Source organism: Oreochromis niloticus, linkage group LG16 (genome assembly GCF_001858045.2).
Source record: "Oreochromis niloticus isolate F11D_XX linkage group LG16, O_niloticus_UMD_NMBU, whole genome shotgun sequence".
Classification (NCBI taxonomy): Eukaryota; Metazoa; Chordata; class Actinopteri; order Cichliformes; family Cichlidae; genus Oreochromis; species Oreochromis niloticus.
Genome location: NC_031987.2, coordinates 28,203,487 through 28,223,926, shown reverse-complemented (window position 1 = coordinate 28,223,926; position 20,440 = coordinate 28,203,487). Strand labels below are relative to the sequence as shown.

Here is a 20,440-nt window from a genome sequence, read left to right as displayed (position 1 = left end):
CTGAAATGCGCCAACAACATTAAGAGTAACATTCTCCTCTCCGCCCCTTAGTGCTCTCTGGTCGCTATGGTAACGCGTAAATATTTCTTTCCAAATAAGACACAACTACAACACGGGAAAAGACCCGGGGAAACCGAGGTAACGATAAAAACCCTGAAAACCATAAATTTCACACCCGAGCATCAACTCTCGCGGCCCGGTACCAAACGACTCGCGGACCGGTACCGGTCCGTGGCCCGGGGGACCGCTAAATGCAGGCATTGAGTGGATATATCTTCCACCGTCCTGCCGGTAGATGGGGCAGTCAGAGTCCCACACTGTGCTGAAGACTTCTGTAAAGTTTTGGACCACCCCGGATAGCCCGGGAGAGGTTTCCTATTGGTCTGCCAATGAGAGGTGTCATATGTCCCATGGAGCAGTAAACTTCTCATAATCAAAAGTGGGGCTTTCGAGTGGCGTTTTAATTAATCAATGGGGTGGACGAAGATACTTTCTTGCCGCAGTGCAGAAAACATGTGGTTTATTATGCAGAAAGGGCATTATACACAAGTTTCCCTTCAGCTCTGACAAGTTTTTCGAACTCGCTGGGTTTTTTTTCCCTTTATTCTTGCTCCAGAAGTCACCCAAACGGGACAATGTCGCAGTCTGAGCAGAAAGAAACGTCGGAGCAGGGAGCACAGAGCTCTGGACGCGAGCAGAGCGACGTGTTGGTAAATCCCAGAGCGGTATGTAAGGTGTGTAAGCGCCTGTACCGGGACCCTAAAATCCTGCCGTGTCTGCACACGTTCTGCTCTGACTGCATCGCTCAGCTGGAGCCGTTTGCGGTGTCTTCACGTATCCACCGGAATGTTCCGGAGGGCGGTAAGCGGGATGAAGCGCCGGAGGCAGACCGACCCGCCGTCACTATCACGGTGCTCTGCCCTGACTGTGACTCAGAGGTAAACCTCCCTCCGTCCGGGCCCGTCGGGCTGAGCACCGACCACTTAGCGCTGGACGAAGTATTCGCGGAGACCCTGGAGACGGACGGCCCGCTGGGATGCGACCTGTGCGGAGAAGGAGGTGCTGGGAGTCGCTGCGAGGTGTGCTCCGTCAACCTGTGCGAGTTCTGCTGCCAAGCGCATAGGTACAGTTAGCTCCGAGGCTAGTTTTTAATTCTGTGCTGCTATTATGCCTTAGCTCAGTTTTCTTTATCCCTTTGTACATCCCTCATACTGTTTTGTTTTTTTGTTTGTTTGTTCTTTGCTGTCTAATGTATTAAATTAGGTTTTTACCGTGTTTAAAAATTGTAATCTATTATTTCTGCTGCTTGATATTCTTTTTGCATTTGGTTTGAATCTGTTCCACAGACTGTAAATGGAAGATGGCTATTGCAACAACGTCATCCATTCCTTTGAGATCTCCTTTTAAAAATGTCAGGCTGTGCATCTTAAGCTACGGTGGCCCTGAGAGGTCAAAAAGCACACTGCTGTTTGGTGACAAAAATTTCCAAATTAAGCAGCATGTTTAAGACCTGGGCCCTCTCTCAATTCGTTCTCGGCGAGTCCGGACTTGCCGAGAACGCAAGCACGGACTCGCGATTTGTACAATTGGGACACCAGCGTACTTGACGATGTCACAGCTCCGGAGTTTTTACTGGCGTCCCCTCTTAATTTAACTGTGATTAATATGTTATGAAGCTTAACTTAAATCTCAGCCAAACCGATTTACCCAGGAACAAATAAAACACTGAAATAAACCAAACATTAACATTTAGAAGTGATCTAAGTGACTTATATATCATGTTTAACGTCAGTAGCAAAATCTCTATTAATAAAAATCGTGTACATGTATGCCTTAATAAAAACAAACAGGTGAGATGTTAGAAGGCTTTTATTTTTATTTTAGTGGACACTCAAAAATTACAATAGACAGCTGCTGGGGTTTGGATAAGAACTGAACAAATATTTAAAATATAATCTCATCATTTTGAAGCAGCCTTCAGAATCTCCACGTATTAACATGCTGTTTTTGTTCCCGGTGAAAATGTTTCTTCCTGAATTGAAATATATCTCAGCCAAACCGATTTACTCAGGAACAAATAAAATGCTGAAATAAACCAAACATTAACATTTCGAAGTTATTTAAGAGACTTATACATCATGTTTAACCTGAGTAGCGAAAGACCGCAAGGGGGTTGAAAACAATGTGCCGGGAGTCCACTGTTCTCACCAGCTCTTGTGATCCTCAACCTCCCGCTCTGCTATGGAGCTGGTGGGTAACAGACATCTCAGAAAACGTCGGATCACGTTTGGAAATATTTGATATCTTGATAAATCAAGCAGATATTTGAAGCTTACACAGCTACATTCTCGCTTGAAAATAACTTAAAAGTTTATTTTGTGACCCAGAAAGAGTAATATTTAAAAGTTTTTAGCTGCGCTCCTCCGCCATTGCCGTGTTTGTGTTTTGGACAAAATGCATTCTGGGATATTTAGCTTTACCAAGTACACACAAGTCACCACTGATGCATGCTCGATAAAACAGGCAGAGCGAGAACACATCCGGGTATTTTTCGCATTCTCGGCTTGATGTGTACTTTGATTAGGAACAGTACTTGGTCTCCGACTGATGACGTATCACGAGTTAACAAGAACGCAAGTAGACATATTGAGACAGGCCCCTGGAGTTAATGGCTGAGACCATAAACTTTGTATATATTAGGAACTGATGATGGTTTTCTCAGATACTTTTATTCAACTGGATATTTTGTTTATTTGTTTGTTTGTCTTTTGTGTTTGTCCTAACAGTGGCACAATGCTAATGGTTAGGCGTGACTTATTAAAGGCTGTTTTGTGCTACTCTAGTGCTACTACAGTCAATTACAGTGGAAATTTGAGGGTTGTTTTTTTAAATATATGAAGAGGCTTTGAAGAGACTGAGGTTTAAATTGTATTTTACTCTGTTCTTCTTCATCACTAACTGATCTTGTTTACGTATGTCTTCAAGTTGGATTCTGAGCCATTCTCTGCACTAACACACTAACACTGTCTGCACAGACAGTAGCAGACATCCTGGGAAATCCAGATCTGTGTTCTGACTCAAAGATGTGCTCATATGTCTGTGTGTCCTCAGACGGCAGAAGCGAACAGCATCTCACTCCATTCAGGCTCTGGAGGAGCTGAAGGCTTGTGGTCGTCTGGTCCGACCCGTCCTCTGCACCTTGCATCCAGGACAGGAGCTCCGGCTTTTCTGTCAGCCCTGCGACCTGCCCGTCTGCCTGGAGTGTGCCGCCACGCTGCACCGCGACCACCGCTGCTGCCCCACACGCGATGTCATCGATCGCCATGGGGACCGCATCAGAGAGCTGGTTAACGTGCACCTTCGGCCCCGACTCGAGCGACTGGAGGAGTCACTGCAGAAGGTGAAGACTGCCATTTTATTGGGAAGATATTCAGACTTTTGAGCCAGTGTCCCAATACCTTCTGTCGTTACCTGCGCTTCATGTTTACAACAAGTTGCATGAAATTTGGGTAGCTCACAGTTAAACAAAGGGCACCCCTGCTGTCGTCTCAGAGGAGAAAAAAAGCCACATACTCGTTCTGAAAACCTGTTCTGGCACAGTTTGTCAAGCTTATTATTTTAAATGCCCAGTATCTGCTTTTATACTATAATATGCCTTTCCACTGGCACAGGTGGAAGCATCTCAGGAGACTTTGCAGGCACGAGTTGAGGCCACAGCCAACGAGGTGAGGGCATTTGCACGAGGTTACGCCAGCGCAGTGGAGGCCCACTGCCTGTCTCTGCTGCAGCGTCTGGAGGAGCTCCGAGTCCAACGGAGGTATGAAAACATGCATACTGACCAGCTTAAAATCACAGGAAAAGAACTTACCGGGGATTTGACGATTCTCTAGATCATGGGTTTACCACATTAGATTAGATTATGAATAAAACATGAAATTTTGATGTTTTTCCAATGGCATTATTTACCTCATAGTTTTTGGAAAATACAGTTCTCATCAGAATACTGTGCTTTAACCACCGTAGCGCCACATGGCTAGTTGAGAAAGCAAAATGCATAGATGGCTAATTAGCATATCATTACCTTTCCAAAGCTATTTCTCAAGAGGAGACAGGAGCTTATTGCCACAGCAGGACACAGTGCTGTTCATGAATCAATTTCCTTGCACTGCCTGAAGATGAATGAACCACCCCAGGACTGAATAGTTTACCGAGTAGTTACTGATTATGATATAGAGTCGCCAAAGTTGTGGTTAAGATTAACAGGTTATTACAGTTTTGTTTTGTTTTGTTTTTAAAATTACAACATCATCAGCGTTTAGATTATAAAGTCAGACCCAGAAAATAAAACCCTGGAAATCTTCTGCTAAGTGTTCGTGGATCCATTTCAGCACATTTTTGTGCCAGTATATATAAAAAGTCAATAAGCTGAGCGGCTGCAGTTTCACTGGCAGTGTGTTTGCTATCGATGCTGTTGTCTTATTGTCTAATGTCCAAATGCTCTTTTTAGCTGATTCTAAGTGGATGTTGTCTTCACTGGACTTAAAAGTGTTTCTCATTTTTTGAAGTTGTTGACTTACTGCCACCCCAGCGCGTTTGAAATCTCCTGAAACAGAGCTTATTCTGTGTGTTATGTTTTAATCACGCAAAAATGAACCAGAATTAAACAAGCATACGCAATCCATTCATTTCTTGAATATTGTAATACAGTAATTATTCACTGCCATACCACAGATACCAAAACCCACCGAGGGTCTACAAAGAATATAGTGAGGAAATGCTTTCAACTTCTGCTTGTCCAACTTCTCTGTTCATCAGGAACCACCTCCACCTGCAGGGGGTGCAGCTTCAGCAGGCTCTGCTGGACATTCGAGGTGGTGTGGAGTTCACAGAGCGGCTCCTGAGTTGCGGGTCTGACGCTGAGATCCTCAGTGCCAAAGGAGTGACCTTGAGAAGACTCACCAGCCTGACAGAGAGGGGTTATGACCCCCACCCAGCAACCATTGCCCCTGACGATGGCAGCAGTATATCCTTCATGCCCAGGGAACCTGCAGGGGAGGTGGAGGGCTACCCTGTGGTCGGGGTAATCAACTCTAAGACGGTGGATGTCAGCAGGTGCAGCATTGAAGGGGAAGGTAAAAGACAGTTTCAACCATGTGTACAGAAGGTTACTCAATCCACACTTAGTACAATAACACTCTTAAATAACTTATGGCAAACTATTTTCAGGATCATGTGTACATATTGGGTTTTTTTTAAGTGTTTTTACCGGCGATAAAACCAATTGTTGGTCTGTGCTATGGACAAGTTTGAAACATTTTCTCCTCCACAAATTTAAGCAGGTATCACTTTAGCCCCTCCTAATTTGATAAATTCTGCACTGAGCTTTGAAGTCTCCGATATCACTGAAATGCGCTCATTTCTTCACTTTTTTCGACACTCTGTGTACCCGGCCTGTACCACTACCACTTGGTGTGTTCAGAACATCTGCCCCGCTTTGTTATTTCACATAATGGTATGATCCCTGTCTGTCTGCATATTATTGGCCGCATGATGCCCCATCAAAATGAAGTATGACCCCTGCCTCAGTAGGGCTAAATATTCGGCTCCCACATACAGACGGGCCATTAATATACATATGAGTCAGAATCTTGCAGGCCGGATGTAATTGTATCATGGGCCGGATGTTTGACACCCCTGCCCTAAAGCATATCAGCAACTTTCAAGACTCAAAGATGCAGCATACACAAAGTGCCAGAAAAGTGCAGTTCCTCAAATCGCCACTTGAGGCTGGCTCCAAAAATGAGTCACTTTCCATAGACCTCCATGTTAAATTGCCCTATCTTTAGAGCAGAAGTAAACATGTTGACAGCCTTTTTTGGTCTCTGTGGCAAATTTTTATACTTCATGACAATTACGCAGGTGAATTTTTATGTAAGTCACCCATTTTAATTGTGTTAAATCTAAAATTTGTGCCTTATTAGGCTGCTTTGAGTCATAGTTGGGTGACATTTCGTGTCATTCCAGATTCAGTTTTTTTTTAAAGACAGTAAATATGTTTAAAGCATGTTTTAGGTGGACAGATCTGGCATAATGTCTCAGTAAATTACAAACACCATGCTAACCAGACTGTCTCCTGGCCTGCCCTCTTATCCAAATACATTCATACCAAGTTTAAAGAAACAGACAAAATGTCAAACTGAAGGTTTTAAAACGTTCAGTTTGACATACCAGTCATCACAGTGACTGTGTCCATCTTTTATATACAGTCTTTGCCTAAAATGCCTGATTGCATCATCATTATGACCACTGTTTTTTTTTGTAAGTCTATTATGTACAGGTCTTGGGTCATCCTACATTTAGATTTTGCTAGGAAAATAGGAAATGAGTACAGGGATTTATTGAAACATACAAATACCCCTGAAAATACAGCATGTGAGGCAAAAATAGAGTTTGTACAATTCTCATAAGCTTGAAATTCAGTAATGTTGAGGTTCGGGTTCTGGGGAGCCCCATCCATAACTGATAGTGATGCTTTGTATGTTTTTCTATGTAGGTATGCTTTTACAACATTTGCACTGTTTGTGATCATTGCTAAACAATGACGCCCTTCCCAATCAGACGTTTTCCCGATTGTACTGCATGGGGGATCAGAAATCTGATGATACTTTTCTGTGTTCATAATTCCATTCATTTTTCACAAGTTTCCAAAAACCACTGGCTGAAATGCAGTCATGAACGTTTAAAGTCTAAATAGATGCTGGTTAATTCACTGAGTAATATTTTAAAAGAGTGTCTAACAGTGACAAAAGCAATTTCATTTAATCTCAGAACTCTTGTTTTTCTAGCCACATCAGTTTGTTTAGAGGGCGAAGGTTAGTGTGAGGCAGAGACGACAGTACCGACCCATGAAGCACATAAAGACTGTTGTTTTGTCTCTGGGGGCTTTGGCTTGAAGGCAGAAATTCCTTCAGGAGTGAAGGAATGTTTAGGTGACTGAAGAGGCCTGCAGGCAGTGCACAAACATAACAGGGACACATGCAGTGTTGGAGGAACGGGGATCAGCAAGAGTACAGGACAGCTTTTGAGCGACAGAATATTTACGACTTTCCTTTTGTGCTAAAATGTTTTATAACAGAGGAGAAACATGCACACGGGGAAGGTTTGCCTGCTTTTCCTTTTGTTTAAATGATTGCTTCTACTGCTGTCCTTAGTAAGTTAACAGTTAAATCAGAAAACTAATGTGAGGAGTTAGACAGAAATACGCCCCAACGTTCTCTTTGTGACAGTCTGTGTGATCTAAATCACCTCGTTTGTTATTGTAGAAATAATCATTCGCACATCACTTGATTATGCAAACTGCAGCCCTTATTCATTACTCAAAAAAGCATCCAGGTACTGCCACAGTTCCCATCCTTCCACCACACACATGCAGACGCAGCAAGCAGGAGATTTGTAGCAGCGTTTCTCTCTCTGTCCCAGAGCTCGGATTAAAGCAGTGTTTACTTGTGATAAATGGGAAACCAAAGCAAATTTGGACTTCTTTGTTGAATCTCGTTGGTATCCAAGAGCTGTGCTAATGTTTGCCAAAGAGTCAGTCTGCCATGTGATGTCAGGCAGGCCGTTTGTGTGGGGGCTTGCTTGAGTCCATATTAAAGTCATGTGCACTGCATTAGATTTAGAGCCGTACACAGCTCTCTGGGCCCTGCAGTGACCTCTTCATTTATCCAGCTTTACTTTGGGCTGACTTCAGTTGCTAAGGCTTCTACTTTTTTTCTCCAGATTGAGGATCACTGCATCAGATAAACCAGCTTTTTCCAGCTTTAAGTTGTTTATTGACTGCAAATTGACTGCAATCACTTTAACACAGTGTGACAGTCTCAATTTAGGGGTTCAGATTTCAGTCTTGAGTATAGGAAAGTGGACATCACGGAGGCTTACCAAAGATTATCCCCTCTTTGTGTAAAAAGAAGGTTTGAAGTGTTGAAATGGACCGCAAGACTGAGCAGCACAGGTGAATTGTGGGTGAGGAGAGCTGTGTCTTTAGCGGTGACAGCTGCTAGTACTCAGCAAGAAGACGAACAGAGATTCACAGATAATGAAACCGTATGTTCAATCAATTTACTGTCAAGACGCACTTAACTTACCCCTCTGTCCGCTCAGCGCCAATGCTACTTTGTATGTGCTGAAAGGTTAAAAACAACCCTCTCAGCACTCCCTATTTATTTTATATGCATTATAATTTGTAATATTGGTGCACATCAGACAAATTATATGTTGATAATGATAAAAATCTGTAATAGGCCAGCTCATATTAGCTTAGCATATGTAACTTAGGCTCCACTGAAATGCAGTGTTTAGGTTAAAATGGGAAGATGTTATTTTTTTTAAAAAATAACTGTAAAAATCGGACGTAAAGACATTTAAATATATTGCATGTGGATATTTTCATGCAGATAAAAACTCTGGCACCCAAGAAGAGGTTTTCGCCTTTCACCAAGGAATCAGTTCAAAGTCATTTTGCAGTGAGAAACATTGTTGACAAGTGGAAAACATTCAAGACAGTTCCCAGTTTTCCCAGGATGTTCGTGCATTGCTTGGAGAAATTGGGGAAAAAAAACCTGAGCGCTACATCTCAGGCCTCAGCTAACGTGTCAGATTTCATAAAAGTACAATTAGAAAAAGACGAAACAAGTATGACTTTATTGGAAGGTTTGCAAAGTTTCATCAGAAAAGACCACAACTTCTGGAACTTTGAACAGACAGACAGATGCTTGACAGACGAGCACAATGGTGGAGGGGTGATGGTCTGAGCTTCCTTGACCTTGCAGTCAGTCAGAAGCTAATGAATCATGCAGTGTTCTTACTTTTTGCATAGAGTCTTATGAAAACTGTATATTCCCTGTATATGCAGACCAGTCATGCTCCCATTGTGTATTCAGCCCCAAAGGCCCAGTTTGAGCCAGGAAAAACCCTGACAGTGTGTATTCATGAATTCTCTTTCTCATTTTCGTTAGTTAAAACAATTTAAAAGGTGTCCATTGAAGTCTTTAAGTAATTGGGTTTTCCTGACCAACATAATAACACAAATGTTTAAAATGTGGAAAAGCAGCACATCATTATATGAGAAATGGAGTCTGCTGAATGCCTGTCCAATTTGCTTAAAGCGTCTCAAATGAAAAATCTTGTTAATAAATTTACTTTTGGTCGTCAACTTCAGCCCCGCTGCTGCACACGCTGGGCGTACGGGCCCAAGTGCCAGAGGGGGCACGTAAACACGCGTGTGATCATCCAAATGATGAATAATTCCAGTTTGAGATTAGGCATAATTGCAAAAGTCATCTGTACACAATACAATACGTACACAATTGTCTGAAACATGAAAAGTAATCATGAGATCACGCACACACAACCCTGTCATGTTAGTCAGACTCACCTTGGGTCCACCTCGAGCAGCTTTCTACGAGTAAAATTAGAAGAAGATAAATGTTGTGTCAGAGCATCAAGTTCAGAGAGCACACGTGTCTTGTTGCTATGGCTCATATATAGCAGAAATTTAAAATCAGTGCCTTTCAACTTCAGCAGGAGTCCCGTAACACAATAGAGCTGCACCGTTATTAACGACAGTTCATCCCCTTAACCAGTACTCCCATTCATCATCACTGAAGGAGCCGCTGGAGTTAGTTTCATTAGCATCCAAACAGCTCTCCCTGCAGCTGCTGGAAAACACTGAATAATAACAAATGAAAACACAGCGTGGGATCATTTGTTATCAAACTGCTAATGGACTCTGACGAGCAGACGCAAAGCGGCATTAATCATTGGAGTGAACACAGGTGATGCGCGCTGTAACACGACAGAAACAGCTGATGAATATCTTGAATGAGACAGCGGAACAAGTTAATGAAATGCTAAATAATGACGCAGAGGTGTTTGAGTAACTCGACAAAGTCCGGCTGCACCTGAATCCCCCTCCATGTGCAGTTCGCTCATCTGGACACTGACCTGCGTAAGCGCTCAGCAGAGGGCTGTATTGAGATTGTGATCAGAGACGTAGCCCATTAGCGTGCATCTGTGTGACTGAAACCTGTAGAGGCACAAGACAAATGTCCAAGTGTCTCAATGTCGCAGTGTGTCTGAATGATAAAGTGCCTCGTTTATTCTTTGTAGGTTTTTCTGTCCTTCTTTGTACTGTTACCAACTTTTCTCTACCTTGAAACATCTTTTCTGGGTGTTTGTGTGTCTGTGTGTTTTTGCCATTTGTGAAATCTCTGCATATGAAGAGGTTGTGTCCATGTATTTGAACTTTACATATCATAAATAAACCGATAAACACCATGCCTCCAAACTCCCAGGTTAAAATGCTCCAACGTGCCAGCATGAAAAAGCATGTTTACAGACTGATAGGTTGTTTAAACCATCATAGAAATTGTATGGTTGGCATTCATTTGGATACCGGGATAGTTTGGGCCGTTGACAGGTGTGCTGACACAAGCGCTGTAGCTCGAATATTGCCTCCTAGGCTTCATGCTACAGTCACACTAGGGAAAACAGTAGTTGGAGACTAAAGCACAGCTAAATTTATTGCTTTGCACTTCAAAGCAACCATTTCAAAGGCAGCTCACTATCAGCTGCCGTCTTCAAAGCAGCACTGGTGCATCAAGACAGCAATAAAATGGCAAGAAGACAGAGTCAGTCTACTCTCTGTCAGGTTTTGATTGAATGGGGTCTATTTGTCAATTACATGCAATCAACTGTGATAAATCTACAAAAATCACAAATCTTTGCCACCTGTTGCAAACCTGTTCCTGTGATAAACAGAAATTTGCATTAAACAGAATTCACATTAACTTAGATTTAGAGTCCACTCAGAAGCTCATAGATTTGAAGTGTGAAATTTAAAAGCTCCTTGACAAATAGTGACGTAATTGCTTCAGGACAGCATTTCAGTGGCAAAATGATAAATGTGACTATGGTGCTCGGCGTCGTTGCTTTTATACAGGACTGAAACCAGAATCGAACCAGTTGAGTCCGCTAGTGTAAAGAGATGCAGACAAGTTGTGCTGATCAGCCCAGACTGACTGTGATTGATCACAGAGTGGTGTCAGTCTACATTCGCCTTTCTACATTCGACAGCAGTTATTGCAGAGCTTTGTTGCCTCCCATCAGGCAACCAGCTTGTGATCACAAGTCATCTGCTTTATCAACTTGCAGTTGGTCACTGAATTTAAAAAAGCAATTAAATGACATCACCATTAACCACCAACCTTTCCTAGTCACAACCAGACTGCCGTTGTGTTTTTATTCTAGTGCGACTGAGCCAGCAGTGAGCCCCTAAACCTGACCTCTGCACTGTGCTTGTAGTGATTCTTAGTAGAAATCTATAAAAATATGGCCGCTGTGACGTACAGCCTTAGCTGATAACTTAGCGCACCATTCCTTCCTCTAAATACAATAACTTTTAGGTGTAAAAATATAGAAATAGTCCAGCGGTAACAACAGTGAACAGGCTTCAGAATGCTGAGTCCAAAACCAGTGTGTTATGTTACAGTGGTAATCTTTTATATACAGTTTATGGAAGACCCCTACATCAACTTATGACTGCGTACTTTTGTCCTGGTGCTCTCTTCGCTAATGGGCTACATCTCTGAGCTGTAATTAAGGTAAATGATGATGACACAGGCAACTTTGTGGCAGTTTGGGACGGACATGCTTTTTCAGCAACATCAGGACTCAGCCTTGTGTTGAACCGTGGTACACTTTTAGTCAAGCAGTTTTTTTGTTGTTTTTTTTTGTTACTCAGCGCAGTCTTCGGGATTCTAACCTTTAACCCCGTGTTGGTCACAGGCCTGCAGGAAGGCACGGAGGGCCAGCTGGGCCACTTCACCCTGGTGTGCCGAGACTCAGCTGGAGAACAGTTGGCGCGAGGTGGAGAGCACGTCCTCGTGAGCGTCGTTCACACAGAGAAGAAGAACTGGTGAGTGGGGGGGGACAGCGTGTGGCGTGCCTGGTCAGCATTTTAACTCTCCTGAGCATTTCTGACTCAGCAAATCATACAGAAAACACATTTAATTTTAAAAAAGAAGGTTTTTGAAACTTAACTGCTGAATTGTCCGGGAGCAAGGAGCTGATTTTAAAAAAAAACAAAAAACTGATCATGTGACCGAGGTGCTGTGAGGTTTTAAAACTCTCAGTACGGAGATGCAGCTGCCAGCAGCACACAGCAGCTTCAGTGTCCAGACTGTTGAAGATTTTTTTCTTTTTTTTTGGCCATGTGACACCCCCAGCTGCTCAGAACAGGTCAACAGAGTACTCTAGGCCTGTGTGCTGTGCTATTTTTGTCACTTGGGTTGAAAGAGGCGCACTCTTATTGACCTCCGTAACATCACATGAATCATTTTTATTCACATTCGCAATCAAACAGTGTGTAACTTTAAAAACAAGGGCAGCAATATCAGGAAGGCTAGTATCTGTTTAGTATCTGCCAGCACAGCCGCCTGCACGCATGAAGGTCTTTGAGTTATTACCTAAAGTCAGCACGTGTGTGTGATCACCGGTGTTTTGGATGTCTGAAATAAGTTAACCTTCAGACTGAGAGGCTGATATACATTAGAGTATGACTCAAATCTCGGGCAGGTCATCCATGCTCTCAGAATGAGCAGATTCAGAATCCAGCACTGATGTTTTGAACAGGAAAACAGATGCATCAGGTGGAAGAACAGGTTACAAATATGTGCTATCAGTTGCAGTTGTAAAGTGATATTTTATATTATTAATAAAATGTTTTTTCTTTTCCATCAGTAAAGTGGAGACGGCTGTGACTGACAACAGTGACGGGTCCTACAGTGTGTCATACACACCACAAGAGCCAGGAGCCTACTCTGTGTGGGTTTGTGTCAAAGCCCAACATGTCAAGGTATTTTAAACTAAAGTGTCGAGACTATAAGTTTGAATTTGGTTTGTTTCTCTTACGTTCCGTCTAAGGGGCCGGGACACAAAACTTACCCAAGACTCAAGCAGCCACAGTTTTCTTCACAGTTTCAGAATTAAGGCCATCTTCACTTGACACACAGGTACACACTTTCACTTCCTGGGCTTTGCCTACAAGTTTACACTATAACAAAAGAGGCTAAAACTGCTTTAGCCAACTTAGCGGTTGCTGTGCACTTGAAAACATTGAAATGACAATCAACTTCAGTTTCATGAAATGGCGTGATCGGTTTTAGATATTTAGAGATGTCCAAACCTGGCAGGTCTATCTCCAACTCAAAAGCTCTGATGCAGAGATGCAGGCCATCACCTCCTTTATATAAAGGGATTACCCAAAGATCTTCATTAGATATACCTGACACAGGTTCCACACTGACACCAGCAGCAAGGATGCCAGCAATCTCCACGACCTTCGAATCCACCCCTGGTTCGGCCTCGTGGACAACCCTTATTCCGCTGCCTCAGTCTGCCTTGCAGCTTCCTTCTGTGAAGGTCGGACGCCTTTGTCCACCAACTCTGCACACAGAGGGGCCTTCAGCTCTGCTTTACAAGCACTATAGAGCATTTGAATGTCACAAAAATTAGCCACAGTAAGTAAATCTGCCCCCAGAATATCTAAAGAAAACAAAACACACACACACAGAATAACCGCAAACCAAGAAAAACAGAGGACATGCCTCCGTTTCGTCTAGGAAACCATGACCGGGACAAGGCGACGTCCTAAGGCTGGAGTCAGTCACCTATACGCCACACCAGTCGCAGAAAAGCACCTGCAGAGTCTAATTAGTTTCCTCCTTATATAATATTTACATGTCGAAACAAAAATATAACCGCCGTCGAAACAGTTTGAAAACAGTAGCTGCGTTTCACAGCTGAGATATGAATTGTTGAAATAATAAGCTGACTGCTAGACGGAGCCGTGGCCTTGCTAGCAGTGCACAGCTCGTCACTTCAGGGCTCTCTACATCCTCCTGACAAATCAAGTTATTATGCACAACGTTGTCCTTAAGCAAGAAGAATCCCTGTAACAGCTCTTGTGCCAGCCGACACTGGTTGACTGCCTCTGTGCCGTCTGTCTCTGCAGGGTTCTCCATTTGTTCTGAATGTGAAGAGGAAGTTCAGGCGTCACAGAGGGACGTTTCACTGCTGCTCCTTCTGCTCCAGCGGAGGAGCCAAAGAGGCTCGCTGTGGCTGCCCAGGAACCATGCCAGGTACACAGGAGATGACTTTCATATGTCCTGTCTGAAGGAGCGGGTTTACTTTGGGGTACACTGTACTGTTGACTAGAACGCACAGAAGAACAAGATGAAGTTGAGATTTTCACAGGATCTCGGCACTATCATCTGTGCACTTTGTTTTTAAGCTAAACCAGCTTTTCTTACACTCTCCGTGTTCGGTTTTATTTCAGGTTATTTGATTCATAAAAGTGGCAGATGTTTGAAAGATAGTTCCTTAGCATCACACGTCTTTTGTATCTAATTTGAGTTAAACAGGGACTTAAAGTGTTTCCCGTCATTATGGAAAACATTGTTTCTCTCTGCATTTACTTACACTCTGAAAGATGTTCAAAGCCACTGTGGTAAATGTAGGTAAACGTAGATCTATTACAGACTGATAAACTGGAAAAACAAATTTTCATATGGGCTGGCGATAATTAAGGTACAGATGTAATCATTCTATCCACACCTGCTGTAATTCAGCTGCAAAGTCTCTGTCTAAAGGAGCTTGTAAGCAACGAATGAGGAAAAATGTTGGCTGAGCTTAAATCAGTCTTTTGTATTTTGTCTCTCATCATTTCTTCTGCCATCGAATGTCTGTCTTCCTACATGTCCGTCTGACTGCAGGAGGATTTAAAGGCTGCGGTCATGGTCATAAAGGACATCCCGGGAAGCCTCATTGGTCTTGCTGTGGCAGCACCACGGAGCAGTCGGAGTGTTTGCCCCAGAGTGTGCTGGCTGCCGTTTCCCCTCGCAGCCACCTGCGAACTGTGGAGCTCTGAGGCGACGCAGAGCCGAGACCTGTCAGGACGATGCGGTTTCATAAAAAGATGGCAGAAACCGAAAGGTTAGAGCTGCGGGGAAGTAACCTTGAGGTCGTCGGCGTAAACCTTGGAACAACTTGAAAAGGTCAGACAAGGGAAGTGAAAGTAACCGAGTGAGGCAGGACATCAGAGTCACTGCATGTCGGGCTTAATGTGATGCAGTATCCAGCCAGCTGTTAGAGACTAACAAGGGAGACAGACACCAAAGAGGGACCGTATAGTCCTCATTGTAAAAGTGCCTTTATGTGTCAGCTAATCATGCTTATGACAAGCCGGAGGAGAAAGGAGGAAGAAGAAGCACCGATCACAGCAGCACAGAAATGTGTTTAAAGCCTCGCTGAAAGGAAGCGGCGCAACAGCTGACAGTTTACAAGTTTTTAACCTTTTAAGCAGCTCAGAAGTTTTAAGGTGCAAAAAAAACCAGCCAGAATCAACAGATTGTGGAATATTTTAATGTCTTTTTATATCAAACAGTCAGAGGAAGTAATCCTAAATATAGTTTCTTAAATATAGCCATGGTACACCACCACTCCCTACATGGCACCTTGGCCTGTGTAGAAAAAATGACTGTAATGCTATTTTTACAAAACATAAAATTTTGATGGATTTTTCTTTATTGTTCCTTTGTTCTTTCAGTTCTGAAATAATGTAACTATTATTGTAACTGTTATGAGGTATGAGGTAGTGGAACAACTGTCTATGTGTCAAGAAATGCTTTTATGCATCTCCTTACAGTGCTGTTACAAATATGGACACTTATGTTAATTAATGAGATCAATGTTTGAACGACTGATCTTGTGAGCCAAAGCTCAAGCTTCAGGTTTTTTTTTATTACTCTTGTTTCTGCATGATGTCAGTGAGAGCAGATGCTCCTATGGATGTGGCTCTGGCTGCGAGCACAGCAGCCCCACCCACCTGCTTTTCAAACCTGCTGTTTACGAGGGGTAGCCAATAAGAAGAAACGCTAGCGTGAAGGGCGAGGGAAAGGAGCTAAAACAGCTCATTTCAGACAGGGATCAATTTTGAATAACGGGAATATTTGTCATATAAATATTGAGTAATTACTTGAGTTCTGCTTCAGGTAGTTTTATAACAATAACTACTGTGTCTTCATTAGTAACAACTTATACATAATTGTGCCTTTTACTTGAATATTTGTATGTAATAGTCACAAAACAAGTAATTACACATAGCGTTACTAATAATTCATAACTATCTCCTACAAATTTACATATTACAGCCTACTCAATAATAAAACATTATGTGTAGCTACAAGGAAATCTTTATATATATAATGTAGTGCCAAGTACTGCAAAAATATGTTTGCTCAACAACATTTGATTGATTAATTTGTGAGCTAATCCATAAGGTCAGGAAAGGCTGTTGCATGGAAACCATCCAAAGTGTAAATTCATTCGCTGTTCCAAATGCAAACATCTGTCCTGTCCTGTGTGCATGTGAACAATTTTACATCCAATGGCTGTTAGTGCTACCGGAACAACGAAGAAACTCATTAAAATGTTCACACAAAAGGTTTTTTTCCTTGAGTGTCTTTAGGAATTCAACTCCTGCAAGCTTCACGCCTTTATCTGGAAAACACTGTGACCATGAAGGTGCAGACAGCCACTGCTTAGAATACAGACTTGTTTTTCTTCTAAGCCTTATAATGAGCCACTTTTTCTGTATTCAGAATGCAACATGCATGTTCCAGTTGAGTGGAAGGAACATGATGATTTTTACGTAGCATTGGCTCAATATGAAGTTGTAAAAATGAAATTTACAACTATTTTTTCTACTTGTGGGCCAAAATCTGCAGAGTGACAGAGAAGCTGTCACACACTGAGATCTGGAAGTGTTTCCATCAGACACTGACTTACACATTCATCTGGATGTATTAGCAGGTAACTTGTCCTGTTGCTGTATTATTATTACTATTTATTTTTTTTACTTGTTTACATCTAATAAAGAGTTTGTCACTTCTCAAATCCTGCTTCATTCATTTTTTGAAAATTACATATAGAATCATTCAGGAATGAATATGTTGTTTTGCAGATAATCCATCTGCATTATTTAATTTAGAGGGCTACTGCTTCTTAGGTCACTTTTTTGTGTTGTGGTCAGTGCAGCAGATTGTAAAGGCAAAGGCTGATAACAGGGGTGGGTGGCAGTGGATGGCAATGATTCAGCAACAACCTTCTGGTCTGGACAGAATGCATGAGAGCTCCAAGCAGCAATGGGCTGTTTTTGGCAAAAATGTGGTGCTTTTGGGATTGTGTGGTCTGGTTGTGCCCTAAAGTGGTCCATGTGGTAAACGGTTCATATGGACCTGGTGCAACAGATGAATATACGCCACGTCAAAGAGTGTCTATATTTAATTTATTAAAGGTAGACAGTTTATCATAAAACATATGTGGCCACTTTTAGAAAAGCTGTGGCTCAGTAAGATTTGAGTAAGTGGCCCTAGTCTAACACAGCAAAGGTAGCCCACTACTGTGCACTGGTTAATTAGGTTGTGAGTCTAATGTGGCCCACATTTGACAAAGTATGGCCCAAATATTGCTGTAAAGGATTGTGGCACTTTCCAGATGAAAACTGTCTAAAATGTGGCCTGAAAACATAATACTTGGTAATCAGTGTGAACCTTAATGTTCATAGTGAGGGCCTGGTCTGCCCCACCTTTCTTCATTATTAACATCTAATCTTTGTAAGTCATTGCAGAAAACATTAAGCTAAGTTTATGCCAAATTCTTTGTCTTAATCTGTTAGCTGGTGTCCTGTTTACGTATAGGGGTATGGTAAGGATCACATCCACCTCCTTTTTTTAATCCAATTTTTTGTCTTATTCTTTTTTTAAGGGTATTTCCTTTTTTTGGAATAAAATAAAGCTACAGATTATAATTCCAAAGGTACTGGAGGTTGATTAGCTTATGATCCCCTGAGGTTGGATTTATGTTTCCCCTTGGTCTCAAACTCGAGCTGTTCTCATTCAAGGTGAATGTGTTAACCACTACACTGTGGAATATGATTTATTCCTATAAGAATAGAGATAAAGCTTAGTTTGCACAAAGCCTCTTAGAAACTTTAACCTTGCCCTCACTGACTTTGTAAATACTTCATAGAAATACCTCTTCCCACCACTAGGTCGCAGCAGAGAGTTATTTTTTTCCTCTGGTCTTCCAGAACTAATTCTCCTGTCCCTCTGCGTCTGACATCAAGTTTTCCACACTTTATTCCTACAAATCATTCATAATCAGCATTTTCACAAGCCGTCTTTACCGCAGCCCTGCAGAGCTGATGAATACTGCATTATCGTTGGAAAATGTCTAAAGCGCTTTTAGACTGACTCTCTCACTATGAAAGTTTGATGAATGGGGATCTGTTCCACTAAAGGCCACTTCACAGGAAGTTACATCAGCGATGTCAGCAGTGACACTGCTTAATTAAACACAGTGATCAGTCGGTTAACAGCAACTTGGAAACGAACGATCCCCTGATGTTCATCCTAACGCTCAGGAAGAGAGGTCATGGCCGGAAATTGGAGGACACTGCAGGTAAGGGCACACACACACACACACACACACACACTAGATGAGGGCAGCTTTGGGTTAAGGATGATAAAGTGCTTCAAAACCTGTCGTCATTATTGATTCCTCTCCTTCTCAGCCTCTGTACTTTCAGTGGACCCAATCTAAAAGAACTTGAGCGTACTCACACCAAATTAGAACAATGACAGTAAAAGGCAGGATACTCACCAGTCCTCTGAAGCACATTGAGAAGGACTTGTGCCAGACCTCATAAACCTCCTTCACCCATCATTGAGCTGTCAAGTAATGTACCTTGTAATTGAGAGACTCAGTGACCACGGTACAATATTGTCTCACAGCTGAGAGACATCTTTTCTCATATTTAATCTCTTACCTTTTGTGCCTTTTATGTTCTCACGCTTTGCCAGTTAATCTAACCCTGAGAGATAGAGAGACTCAGAGTTCAGAACCTGAATCAGGTTTTCAGCATCCAAGTCATTGAAAAGGAGTGATTGCAATTTTAAAGAACAGAATAAGTTAACATATTATGTATTTTACATAACATCAGATGCCAATATGTAGGATTTTTGTGGCCATATGCTACATATCATTTCATGGTATCACTGAAATCATTTTACATGATAAACGATGATACAATGAGCTTGATAATTCAGAAGGGGCTCAGAGTACAACAACTCCTCCTCCATATTGAAAGGAGCCAGCTGAGGTGGTTAGGAGTGATTAGGATGCCTTCAAGATGTGGTGTTCATTATGCTTTACCAGGAGAGAGCCCCGGGACAGACACAGGACACGCTGGAGTTTCTTGGTTTGCTTGGAAACACTTTGGTATTCCCCCAGATGAGTTGGAGGAGGTGGTTGGGCATCCTACTGCTGCTCCCACCACCTGAACTTGAATAAGAAACAGGAAATTTTCCATGACTGTTAAAATAAAGATTCAATTATTTGTAATATAATTGCAACAGAGGCGTGGTCCCTGGCTCAGCTGCAGGGGAGGGGTAGTGCAGTGAGCCCAAGGTATGTTGTTCATGTGGTTTTTTTAGAGACCACATGAACAACATACCAGTCCCTGATATATAGCGAAGCCGGAGCCCAGAGAGGAGTGTGTGCTGGAGATCAGCTGGAAAGCTGGTGGACTGGGTGCCGAACCATACAAACGACACATGTGTGATATTTCAATAAACACTCCTCAAACATGAACAACATACCAGTGTGTCGGGTCAATCTTTACAGTAATAAACTTGTATTTCCCTGAGTCAAAGAGAAACATGCAGAAAATCTGACCTCCAGCTGGTCGAGGGATATAGTCACTCTTCTTATTACAAAGAAACAATTTGCATCTGTCCTGTTCAAGTACAGGACATGCAATTTGTTGTATCACCCAACCTCTAAGCTTCAGATCATGGACTGATGCTCTAACATTTTGGTTTGCAGTTCTCATCTAAACATTGCACGTGCATGTTTGCCAAAAAAAAAAAAAAAGCCTTCTCTCTCATCGATTACCCCACAAATGTAGGCCTAGCTAAAGATTGAAAGTATCTCCTCAACCTCCCTGGACAGGACATTGAGTTTCTGTGCAAATGCAAATAATGCAATAAAGAAATAGGTCAGATATACTTGGGATCAGTTTATTATGTTCCTTTTGCAGATTGCCGTATGGTGTCAACTGTTTATTTACCTTTGTAGCTGAATCCTTTGTAAAAGTTTTTTTTTAGAGACCAGAATTGGTGTCAGTGGTGCAGTCATCCTCTCATTTCACAATCTGGGAAAATTACACAGTGTTTGAAGACAAGAAGAAAAAGAGAGAAACTCGGGTTCAGGATAGAAATGCTCATAACCTCCCACAGCATCAAGTCACCTTAAATCCAGT

The 20,440-nt window shown here is 42.3% G+C and overlaps 1 protein-coding gene across 2 annotated transcripts; it reads left to right on the top strand.

Moving 5' to 3' along the window:
- The first annotated feature begins 233 nt into the window (after nucleotides 1–233).
- On the top strand, nucleotides 234–17,013 carry trim45 (tripartite motif containing 45). 2 transcript variants are annotated; one of them, XM_005475350.4, is made up of 8 exons: nucleotides 234–1,123; nucleotides 3,112–3,400; nucleotides 3,672–3,817; nucleotides 4,816–5,132; nucleotides 11,845–11,974; nucleotides 12,799–12,886; nucleotides 12,982–13,070; nucleotides 14,072–14,199. In XM_005475350.4, the coding sequence occupies exons 1-7, from the start codon at nucleotides 636–638 to the stop codon at nucleotides 13,045–13,047; spliced, it is 1,524 nt and encodes a 507-aa protein (XP_005475407.1). In that variant the 5' UTR covers nucleotides 234–635; the 3' UTR covers nucleotides 13,048–13,070; nucleotides 14,072–14,199. The 2 variants fall into 2 exon arrangements, with proteins under 2 accessions (XP_005475407.1, XP_003456645.1); XM_003456597.5 differs by lacking the exon at nucleotides 12,982–13,070 and adding an exon at nucleotides 14,832–17,013 and having other exon boundaries at nucleotides 236–1,123; nucleotides 12,799–12,913; nucleotides 14,072–14,198.
- Nucleotides 17,014–20,440: the final 3,427 nt, after the last annotated feature.